The sequence below is a fragment of the Polyodon spathula genome, chromosome 54 (genome assembly GCF_017654505.1).
Source record: "Polyodon spathula isolate WHYD16114869_AA chromosome 54, ASM1765450v1, whole genome shotgun sequence".
Taxonomy (NCBI): domain Eukaryota; kingdom Metazoa; phylum Chordata; class Actinopteri; order Acipenseriformes; family Polyodontidae; genus Polyodon; species Polyodon spathula.
In genome coordinates, this window is record NC_054587.1 from 1525328 (window position 1) to 1537850 (window position 12523).

At 41.5% G+C, this 12523-nt stretch overlaps 1 protein-coding gene across 1 annotated transcript; it reads right to left on the reverse strand.

Moving 5' to 3' along the window:
- Window positions 1–1756: 1756 nt before the first annotated feature.
- Window positions 1757–12241, reverse strand: LOC121307232 (zinc finger protein 79-like). The gene is made up of 3 exons (XM_041239369.1): window positions 12230–12241; window positions 11918–11964; window positions 1757–3626 (listed from the first exon to the last, which is right to left on the reverse strand). Exons 1-3 carry the CDS (start codon window positions 12239–12241, stop codon window positions 1862–1864), a joined length of 1824 nt encoding a protein of 607 aa, XP_041095303.1. The 3' UTR covers window positions 1757–1861.
- Window positions 12242–12523: the final 282 nt, after the last annotated feature.

Sequence of the window (12523 nt, forward strand, 5' to 3'; positions counted from 1 at the left end):
AGATTTTACAGGAAGATGAGATATCTCTATAAATTTTTTTATGGTCTTAGGCTTTTAGGGAAAGCAATTTGTAGGTAACAGCCTGAGACTAGATTTGCGTACTAGATTGTGTCGTACACAACGCAAATTCGGCTTTTTCGGCTTTTTTCGGTCTTTTTCGGCTCGCGCCGCAAGGGGCTTAGCAGAGACTAAGCCTAGCTTCGAGCATCGATTCGGCTCTTGTCGGCTTCGATGCCGGGAAAGAAGCCGGAGACAGACGAATAGACCATGTACAGGCTGAGCAAAGCTGAACTGAACAGATGGAGACCGAGACACACAGAGTGAGAATGGAGCAGAGAAGATGGAGAAAGTCAAGGCAGCTTAAAGAACTTGCACAGATGATGGATGAGGCAGAAAGTACAGACGAAAGGAGTTTGGACGATGAATCTAGCGACGAGGAAGTAAATATTTATCTTACTGAGTGACCACGAACCAGACGCGCAGCCGGAGGGCGAACGGAGACGCGCGTCGGTAAGTGCAGATGCTTTCACAAAACTCCCATTTACTGTGGTAAGTGCAGATGCTTTCACAAAACTCCCATTTACTGTGGTGTACTCAAGGGAGTACTACTTTGAGGACTGCACTGGAGTTTTTTCACCTTTCTTCACGAACACTTTGTTTACTGAAATTGTAAATGAAACCAATAGATACGCAAGTGTAAAACTAACGGGACCGCTGCGTCATAATTCTATTTGGAACTCCCGGAAACCTGTTACACTACCAGAGATGAAGGCATTTTTTGGTGTTCTGCTGAATATGGGAGTGAATGCAAAAACAGACAAAAAAGAATATTTCTCAGTAGGAATGGGCTGACAGATTTCAGTTTTTCAAAGATGTGTTCAAGAGATCATGTTTCTTGCAGATCTTTTGGATACACCCCCATCCAGGTGCCTCAGGATTAGTTGTGAGTTATTTCTCAGGTAGAGACATTAGCATTAATGAGAGCACCGTTGGAGGAAGGATTCTCTTCAAGTGCTACAATCCTCAGAAGCCTACCAAGGGGGGGATGCGTGCGTTTGTTTTAGCTGACTGTGAAACTGGTTATGTCTCTGCTATTGTTCCTGACTTTGGCAGCCCAACAACAGACTCCCTGCTGAGACCTGACTTGTTATTTTCATCAAGAATTGAAATGGAACGGAAAGCCACGTTTCATTTCCAAAAATGAATCGAAGAGCACCAAAGACTGTGCAGTGACAGAAAGACAAAAGGGGGAGGAGAGAGACTGTATGCTTCTGCAAAACATGCTCAAGGCAGCCACTGGTGACTGTTTTGAAAGAGACCATACCGTGGACACATAAAGATCATTTCTGTCACTAAATGCCTTTTTCATTTGCAAACCTCGCCTGGTGTAAATAGTTATAACAATGATTAAAAATAGTTTTTAGTTTGTTTTTGTTTGTAGTAGTGTGTAATTGATTTGTAAAAAGTTTTGTAAATTCTAAAAGTAATATAAGCAACACTGCTACTTACTCTAAGCTATTACTTCATTAAAACAAAATACAAATATGTATGTGTTAATGAAGTATATAAACAGTATGAATAAACAGAATAAGTTAGATACATTAAAAACAGCTATTAAAAACACTCATTTTTACACAGTTTACCATTTTCACATTTTGTTTGGCATTTAAAACGAACATGGTTTTATACAATAAATTTTAAGATTACAACACGAGCACACATTTTACAGGTGCTTTCACACACATATTGTCACATTTAACCTAACGCATGATTGCATCCCCCCAAGGTTGGCACATAAAAAGGACCATTGTAATACTGCCTGGAATATTGATTTCTACCAGTTTCATCCGCACTTTCAAAACTAGCATTTATGCTTTTTCACTTGACTGGAGAAAGCAAATGTCTTGCCACATTGTGTACAGTTGTATGGCTTTACTCCTTTGTGAGTTCTCTGGTGCACGTTAAGATTTTGTAACTGTATAAAACTCTTCCCACATTCAGTACAGTGATACGGCTTCTCTCCAGTGTGAATGCGGTTGTGTATTGTTAGGTTTGCTAAGCGACTGAATCTCTTATTGCATTGAACACAGTGATGTGGTTTCTCTCCAGTGTGAATTCGCTGGTGTATTTTTAGGTTTCCTATCCGACTGAATCTATTATTACATTCAGTACAGTGATGTGGTTTATCTCCAGTGTGAATGCGCTGGTGTGTTTTGAGGCTTCCTGACACACTGAAGCTCTCCCCACATTCAGTACAATGATACGGTTTTTCTCCAGTGTGAATTCGCTGGTGTGTTTTTAGATCGCCTAACCCTCTGAAACTCTTCCCACATTCAATACACTGATGTGGTTTCTCTCCAGTATGAATTCGTTGGTGAATTTTTAATGTTCCTGACTCAATGAAACGCTTCCCACATTCAGAGCAGTGAAACGGCTTCTCTCCAGTGTGAATTCGCTGATGTTTTTTTAAATCTCCTAACCACCTGAAACTCTTCCCACATTCAGAACAATGATGTGGTTTCGCTCCAGTGTGAATTCGCTGGTGTCTTTTTAAGTTTTCTAACCGACTGAAGCTCTTCCCACATTCAGAACAGAGATATGGTTTATCTCCAGTATGAATTCGCTGGTGTTTTTTTAGATCTCCTAAACCTCTGAAACGTATCCCACATTCAGAACAGTGATGTGGTTTCTCTCCTGTGTGAATTTGCTGGTCTGTTTTTAGGTTTCCTAACTGACTGACACTCTTCCCACATGATATGTTTTCTGAATCCTTGAACAAGTCAATAGACTCTTTAATGTGGACGGGCTCCAGTTCTTCTTTAATGCGGACGGGCTCCAGCTCAGTCTCTTCTTTAATGCGGACGGGCTCCAGCTCAGTCTCTTCTTTAATGCGGACGGGCTCCAGCTCAGTCTCTTCTTTAATGCGGACGGGCTCCAGTTCTTCTTTAATGTGGACGGGCTCCAGTTCTTCTTTAATGCGGACGGGCTCCAGCTCAGTCTCTTCTTTAATGCGGACGGGCTCCAGTTCTTCTTTAATGCGGACGGGCTCCAGTTCTTCTTTAATGCGGACGGGCTCCAGTTCTTCTTTAATGCGGACGGGCTCCAGTTCTTCTTTAATGTGGACGGGCTCCAGTTCTTCTTTAATGCGGACGGGCTCCAGCTCAGTCTCTTCTTTAATGCGGACGGGCTCCAGTTCTTCTTTAATGCGGACGGGCTCCAGTTCTTCTTTAATGCGGACGGGCTCCAGTTCTTCTTTAATGCGGACGGGCTCCAGCTCAGTCTCTTCTTTAATGCGGACGGGCTCCAGTTCTTCTTTAATGCGGACGGGCTCCAGTTCTTCTTTAATGCGGACGGGCTCCAGCTCAGTCTCTTCTTTAATGCGGACGGGCTCCAGTTCTTCTTTAATGCGGACGGGCTCCAGCTCAGTCTCTTCTTTAATGCGGACGGGCTCCAGTTCTTCTTTAATGCGGACGGGCTCCAGCTCAGTCTTCTTTAATGCGGACGGGCTCCAGTTCTTCTTTAATGCGGACGGGCTCCAGTTCTTCTTTAATGTGGACAGGCTGAGGTTCAGTTTCTGCTTCTTCAATACGGTAAGGATCCAGTTCAGGCATCTCCTTGCTTTTATACTATAAACCAAACAACAAAAAAGATCAATGATGAGGACAAATACTTCATAATTAACTCTGCCATTAGTAACATTTCAGTAATGCACATAATGTAGCCTAACTTTGAAATCGGTAGAATTATTCTGTTAAAGCACTGAAACCAACACCTGGAGGTGCATCAGGAATGCCACAGATCTTAATATGCTTCAAACCACATCCGTGTCATATTTACTGTTACTTATACATTAAAGACTTATTTCTAATAATAAATAAAGCACTCCTGTGGCAAAGTGGTTTGTAGTGCTCCGGTGTATAGGTGAGTTGAGGTGCTCCAACAAAGGACGAACACAAAGTCTACCGGTCAGGTTTCTTTTAATGCCCTTTTTAAACCGGGTTTCAAATAATAAAGCTGGCTCTACCCAGCAATGGGTAGTGCCAGTGAAAACTGGACCCAAAATAATAAAGCTGGTTCTACCCAGCAATGGGTATTACCAGCTACAAAACAAAGGGGTTGCAGTCCCGAAATAATAACCACAGAAAACACGTCTCCAAACTGGGTGCTGTGGTGCAGGTGCGGTGCTCTGAGTGCTGGTGCTCGTGCGCGTTCAGGTTTCCCGGCTTCTCGCTGCAGCTCCAACTTTGTATCAGCTGTCTGGCAAAACAAACACAACACAATGAACCCACACTTCATTCAAGATTCCGTCCTTGTCTCCTCCCATTAACCACAACAAAGGAGCCGATTACGGCGTCACGTCCCCCTAAAGTACCCTAAGCCCCGCCCCCTCCGATAGCTAGTTCAATCACGTCTCCTCCAATTCATGACTGAAACTTCGCTCACCGTACTAGGGCGATGACTCCAGGTACCGTAACGCCGCCCTCTTCCTGAATGGCCGGCTCCCGACTGTCCCCGGGATGAACTGCCCAACCATTCAGTAGGAAGCCCGCAGCTCCTGTTGTACAGTGCCCTCACCGGTCGAGAGGGAGATTGTCGTTTCGGATTCATTCGCTCTCCGTCACAATTCCACACCATTACAATCCAGCCAGGTAACATTTACTATTCTGACACAATCACAAATGTGTTAGTTTAATTCAAGAGGAACAGGGATTTTTTTTAAATTGCTATATTACTTGCTTCATTTCAGTTAAACAGATGTATACAATACATGCAGCGTGAAGGCAGTGCGATTCCCGCTAGCTCTGCGTTTCCACTGTACTTTCACTCGACTTCAACGCTTGCAGTCAGTAAAGCAACTACAGCAGTACGGTACTGTCATGACTGCTACAGTCAACAACAGATTCACGTCAACAAAAATATAAATTGCATATGGGTCAGTCTCCAATACTTGGTACCAACTGGCAGTGTAACATTTGTTCAAGTTTATCTTTATGATGAAACCTTGTTGTATTAAGACGCATGTTTTAAAATGTTTGGTACGCAACACACACACGCAAAAACACAACGGCAATACTTCAACCTCACGCATATTTAACAATCCTGCAAAGTGAGCACAAAAAACTGGTGTCTGTGACGTGAGTGGTGCAGTCACCGTGTACCTTGATTTAAGAAATGTTTTCAACGTTTTATTTTACAGAAAATGAAATATACTTTTAAAATACGCTGTTGGCATTTTTTTTCTTGTATTTTGGATTTACAGATCATCAATTCAGGGTTGGACGTTACATATGGTGTCAATGATTACAAAAAAAATTGTTTATTTGCAAAATGTAAAAATCTGTACATTCAAAATGCATAAGTTTAAATTATTTTATAAAATGTGTCCGTTTGGGTTCCATCAAATATAAGATATTCATATCCAAGATAAGAACATTTTAATTACAAGAGTCAACACCAGGCTCTAACGTCTTGTGGCAGAGCAAAGCTCTGCCCTTTTTTAAATTGGCAGGGATGGGGTTAACTTCCCCTGCCTGCCTGGGTTTATTATGTTCAGGTGGCTGGGGTTGATTAGTTGATTAGGTTGATTAACAATCAATCAGCGCCCAGCCACCTGATATAAAAGGAGGCCTCTGCTTCTCATTTGGGGAGAGGGAGCTGAGGAAGGGGGGGGGGGGGGGGGGGGGGGGGGGGGGGGGGGGGGGGTATTATTATTATACAATTTAGCTATTTTTGATGATGATGATAATAATAATAATAACACTGTGTAACAATTTTTTTTTTTTTTTTTTGTTCCTGGGTAGTAAGTGTTATTTCCTAATTGCTTATGCCTCAAAAGTACAGAAAATGGCTATTATTCCCCACAAACTTTGCTTTTGTGACCAGGACAGTGATATTTTGAAATTTACCTATTTTCCAGAACATTCCAGATAGATTCAGTGCTGAGTAAACTTGGAGTAACTTCTAGAACTTTCTAGAACTTTCCAGTAATATAAATAGTAGTATAAATACAGGGGCCTTAAGCCCACCAGTTCAGTTTAGTTCCAGCTGCCTAAGTGGATACATATCTGCATTTTTCTGAGATGACATCAAGAGGCTGCAGTGGTGGAATTCCTGATGGGTCTCCAAGGCCGTTTTACCAAGTTTCCCTGCTATCTTTGCCTTTGGGACAGCAGGGACACCAAGGCGCACTACCACAGGCGGGACTGGCCACAGCGGACCGAGTTCTCTGTGGGGAGGAACAACGTCAAGTGGGAGCCACTGGTGGACCCCCGGAAGGTGCTGATGCCACCACTGCACATCAGATTGGGCCTTATGAAACAATTTGTCAGAGCTCTAGATAAGGAGTCGGCAGCCTTCAAGTACCTTCAAGACTTCTTCCCTAGCTGTCTGAGGCAAAGGTCAAAGCCGGTGTCTTCGTCGGACCACAGATAAAGAAGATCCTGGAGTGCAATGAATTCCCCAAGAAGCTCACTAGTAAGGAGAAAGCAGCTTGGAACAGCTTTGTCGCAGTGGTTCGGGGCTTCCTGGGCAATCACAAGGCCGAAAACTATGTGGAGCTGGTTGAGACTCTGGTGAAGAACTACGGCACAATGGGCTGTAGGATGTCCCTCAAAGTCCATATCCTTGATGCTCATCTTGATAAATTCAAGGAGAACATGGGAGCGTACTTGGAGGAGCAAGGTGAGTGCTTCCACCAGGATATACTGGACTTTGAACGCCGCTACCAAGGACAGTATAACGAGAACATGATGGGAGACTACATTTGGGGGCTGATTCGTGAAAGTGATTTACAGTATAAAATCGTAAATCTCGAAAAACTACTCACTTCTAAATTTTTTGTAGTCATTTTTGTATTACTTTAGTATAAATACATGTTAATTTGGATTCATATGTTGTTTTTTTCTGACTTTATGTGAACGAAAAGACACAAATAGGCCCGTTTTCTCATTGGAAATAGGTAAATTTCAAAATATCACTGTCCTGGTCACAAAAGCAAAGTCTGTGGGGAATAATAGTCATTTTCTATACTTTTGAGGCATAAGCAATTAGGAAATAACACTTACTACCCAGGAACACAAATTGTGTTACATAGTGTTAGCAGTCAAGTCTCGTTACAGCTGCATAAAAGCAGCATGTTTTCACTCACTCGGGGCTGTGTGTTCGGTGAGTGGAGAACTGGATAGGAGACGGAGGTAACAGTAATAATTGCAATAATAATCTTAATCGTTAATATCTGCTCACCGTGTTTTGTCTGTATAGTCCGTTTTGTCTTTTTATTTTGGCGACGAGTGCCGTGTCCTGTGTTTTTGTTTGTTGCAACCTTTTTATTTCCTGACTGTCTGTTCACTTATTGCGAGACCATTCGCTCAGCTCCACCAAACTCCACCTCTCGTTCTTTTTTTCCTGGCTCTGATCTGACGCCACCCACTCCGGTCGTCTATGTGACACGGTTTTAAAAAGCACTTCAAATGAGACCATGTTGTGGTCTGAGTTTGCCAGTGCTTCTCTGACGTTTTAGTTATTCTGTCTTCGTTATTTGAAAAGTCTAAATCAAGGCATGCCTCCCCTCTAGTTGGCGCCTTGACAAATTGCGATAGGAAGCAGTCATTTGGCATTTCCACCATCTCAATTTCATCTGTCGTGCTCCCCACCAGGTTTTCCCATTTTAGACTCTGATGCTAGTGATCCCTGTTTTCTCAGGTGCTGATGGAAATGACACAAAGCATTATTCACCAGCCTCCCCTATTCTGCCAAAGACTGTTGCATAGCAACAGGTTATAACTCCACCAGGAGTAAATGAACGTTTCTGCACTTTCTGTAGACAAGTGCATTTAACTAGTTCAGTCAGTTTTTCCCCTATAGCTGCTGTCCGGAGAGCCTGTAACCGAGATGTCTCGTGGCAGATACGTGGCAAATGACTGGGCAGATACATGGCAAATGACATTTAATAGAGAAAAGTGTAAGGTACTGCACGCAGGAAATAAAAATGTACATTATAAATATCATATGGGAGATATTGAAATTGGAGAAGGAATCTATGAAAAAGACCTAGGAGTTTTTGTTGACTCAGAAATGTCTTCATCTAGGCAATGTGGGGAAGCTATAAAAAAGGCTAACAAGATACTCGGATACATTGTGAAAAGTGTTGAATTTAAATCAAGGGAAGTAATGTTAAAACTGTACAGTGCACTAGTAAGACCTCATCTTGAATATTGTGTGCAGTTCTGGTCACCTCGCTATAAAAAAGATATTGCTGCTCTAGAAAGAGTGCAAAGAAGAGCTACCAGAATTATTCCGGGCTTAAAAGGCATGTCATATGCAGACAGGCTAAAAGAATTGAATCTGTTCAGTCTTGAACAAAGAAGACTACGTGGCGACCTAATTCAAGCATTCAAAATTCTAAAAGGTATTGACAGTGTCGACCCAAGGGACTTTTTCAGCCTGAAAAAAGAAACAAGGACCAGGGGTCACAAATGGAGTTTAGAAAAAGGGGCATTCAGAACAGAAAATAGGAGACACTTTTTTACACAGAGAATCGTGAGGGTCTGGAATCAACTCCCCAGTAATGTTGTTGAAGCTGACACCCTGGGATCCTTCAAGAAGCTGCTTGATGAGATTTTGGGATCAATAAGCTACTAACAACCAAACGAGCAAGATGGGCCGAATGGCCTCCTCTCGTTTGTAAACTTTCTTATGTTCTTATGTCAATAGGGGTTTACTGCCAACTACAGTCATTTGTGATTGTTAAAAGTAATTTTGCAGTATTTCATTTTATTGCATTATCCTAGACTCAAGTCAATTTTAACCTTAAACAAATGATTAATATTACCAGTGGTAAATGCTTGATTAAATTATTTTTTATTATAATTTTATTATAGTAGCACAATTCTGTAATAGTTTGGCAGACACCTTTATCCCAAAAGTAACGACTAAAACTAAGGTTTACAATTTTAGAACAGCAAACTATGAAGGTATGAAACAGAGACTAACAGAAGTAGATTGGAGTAAAATAGAGAAAACACCCACAGAAAAAGGATGGCTGTTTTTTAAAAATGGTACAAGAGGAGCAAAACAATTACACCCCAAAAAGCAGACAAATCTAAATTTAAAACTAAATGCCAAAATGGTTTAACAGATCAATTAAAAAATATTCTGCGAAAAAAGGCACTTTACAGAGCGTTTAAAAGGGACCAAAAACAAAGTACACAGAAAGAGTACACAGAACTGCAAACGCAAGTCAAAAAGGAAGTTCGAAAGGCCAAGAGAGAGATAGAAATGAACACTGCTAAGGGGGCTAAAACCAATTCCAAAAAGTTTTTCCCCCAACATTATAACTAGGCTTGCTACTTTGATATTAAAATCGGTAGATTGTTAAACATCGAATTCCCAAAATAATGAGAGTTCGACTTAAATAAATTTGTATAGGATAAACGCTGGCAAAACCACTCGCTGTTTTTTAATCTTCATACCAAAAATAACAATTCAGAAACCATCAACAGTTCGTTCAGTTTTTATACTTGCTGTCTGTCCCGTCTCTGTTCCACTCTGATGGCTAGGGGTCGCTGTCAATCATCTCGGTGATCTGTTAGTACCGTTTCACTGTCACTGTTTAATTTAGGTATACATATTTTTATTTATTGAAAAACAAGGTTAGCTGTTCATAATGTTACTACCACTATTGGTTTTAGGACACCTCTCTGTATATAACAGTAATGTGCATATTATTGCTGATTTAAGAAATAAAAGCAAATGTGTCATGGAAAAGAGATCTACTAAAAGTACTTTGTGCAAGTGAACAATCCTTTTTAATCTGTGAAAATAACAAAGATTCATTCATTGCATTGGACCGCGCATGTTATTACACTAGACTCTAAGCCTGACGTTTCTTTCTGTAATATTAAGCAAAATTCGAGGAGTTTGTCACGTGTGACCCTAAAAATCGTTCCTCCCTTGTACAAGGTGTGAGCACCTTTTTTGAGTGGAAGGTGTGTGCCCACACCTGTGATACACAGAAACTGATACATTATTCCATGGTAGCTCTGACAGCCTCACTGAGAGCAGAAGCAGACACCCAAGACTGTCGCTCCTCCTTATAATCAAATAAAGGGTTTACATAACAAGCTGTAAGAGTGGAGGATCAGTGTCTTTCTTTTACTATTCTTGTGTGTCTGGGGTTTGTGCACTCTTGACAATGTCTATTCTGAGCTTACTGACAGGGGGAAATGAGATAAGCAGAGACAGAATTCCAGAGTCTCACAAGCCCAGAACAGCGGCGAAAACTTAACATTTAAGGACACAAACAACAGGAGTCATGCCGCCTTGTCCTCCATTCTCACTGTATATTATCTGCTTCTTACCTGCTTAATAGCAACATTTCTGAAAGCTGCACATGTAGAAATTAAAGCAGTTATTAACAAGCATATATGGACATTGTTTGTACTTCAAATGCTGCGCATGTCTTGTGCTTGAGGGATGAAACGCTCGTATGTATAAAGGATGACACAACCCAGTGTCCAACGCTCAGGTGTACTAGTAATAGTATTCTACTATTACAATAAAATACACCTTATTTTTCCTACCTTTACATGTGGTGTGTGTTTTTCTTACAAAACTGAATACTTGTGTGCAACGATGTTAAAATATTGTAATAACTGTACTGTGTTTTAAAGGATATAGCCAGCAGAAAAACTACTGCAGAAAAGGCAGAGCAAGCAATTACTTAAATGTAACTGTTGGAAAACGTGGATCGAGAATTGATTAGCGGTTTGCTACGCATGTGGACTGGCAGAGCTATACTGGTGTTCTTTTCTGAAAAGAGACTAATATTGCAGATAGCAGACTTTTTGGTTCAAATTGGATGTACTGCTAAACATTGATAGAGACGCTGCGTCTACAAACTCTTGCCCAACAATGACTGCAAGCTAACGAGATAACAATGCTGTGGACTAGAAGGGAACAGGCTCTAAAGACTTCAGAGAGATCAAAAGAGATAATCCCACTGGCATCAAAGGGGGTCGCAAGGAGATAACAAAAGGCAGATGTATGGACCTTTTGTCTCCAGGAGTGTGAAGAATGCACTGAATTCAGAGGTTGTCACACTAGACCACACACACAGACACACACACACCCACACTCACACAATAAATTAAATTACCTTGACCAAAGTGTCAGAGAAAGGGGAGGTGGACCATCTATACAGAAGGGTATTTAATGTCATGCAAACATTGTAATGTTGAGTATTCTGTATGTCCTGTACCTGGGACCAGACTCCCTGCATATTTCAATAAACCTAACAACTGATTGAAGAAAAGGACTCTGTGCATTTTCTTGAATCTACTTACGCACTATCATTTTTTGTAAGTTACTTCAGTAACCTTGGAAGAAGCAAGCACTGCATTTAATTACATTAAAAAAATGAGATCACAGTCAAGTGTCTTATAACTGTAGTTTAGGAACATCTTTTTAAACTAAACACAGAAGTGTGTATAGCATTCCGATTGAATAGAAACAGGGTAAAACTCTGGAGGCAGATAATCTACTTTCAGTAAATTGAAACAGAATAACGGAAGTACGAATATAAGTGTTTCATTTGATTAAGGTTTTGCTGTAATAGACAATAGAAGTGTTACAGGGAAACTAACACTTTAAAAGGAAGACATTTCGAGACAGACTGGCTTAATTTAATAAGCTTATAAAGCGCACAGAGGCTGTGAGCTCGTACCAGTCGATTTACTGCGGGGTCCCCCTCCAATCTGCTTGCCTGTGTAAAGCAGTATTACACATTCAAAGTCGGTTTTCTGGTCGGCTGTGTTCCCCATTCAAGGCTCTTGGCTTTGCCTCTGTGATGATGCAGTCTAATCCCAACCTCATCACAGAAGTATCATACTGTTTGTATAATGGAGACGTTTAAACTTACCTGTAGAGTGTCTGCTGTTCCGCGGAGTTGTTCTCTGTCAGGTCCCTCTGTTAAAAAAGGAATGTGTTAAAGTAATAACAGTAGGGGTTGCTCTGTTTGCCTCATTGAAAAGAGACGAGTGCACGCATCTATTTTCATCAAGAGAGTTATAGCTGCTGTTATACAGAAAGCGTTTTGTTTCTTTCTAGTTCTGTGTTTGTATTCACTGTATTTGCAATAATTACGTGGTTTCTCTACCGCTGTGTTTGGCGTTGTGCTCTTGCATGAATTTTCTTTAGGGGACGGGCACGCCTCATGCAGTCAGCTTTCTACCTGGGAGCGCATGTGCTTTCGTTAGGGGCGTGCATGCCTCATGCATTCAGCACAGAGAATCCGCTATGAATGAATGGCAATGAATGAATGATGATTGCGATTGCAGATGATTTCATGAACTATGAAGAGCACTCGGGGCCCGATGACTGTGGAGGGCGCTCAGGGCCCGAGTGAAAGAGACATTTGGCCAGAGGTCTCGTCGCGGTTACCCTACGGCTACATGCGCGAGGCCGGCTGGAAATAAATGAACAGTTACATGCACCACAGTGCCGCAGATAGGAAGAGGCTATGGCC

Coding starts and splice junctions, on each gene's coding strand:
- LOC121307232 (XM_041239369.1), bottom strand. Junction 3,627..11,917: donor GAACAGCAGACACTCTACAG/GTAAGTTTAAAC, acceptor TTTGGTTTATAG/TATAAAAGCAAGGAGATGCC.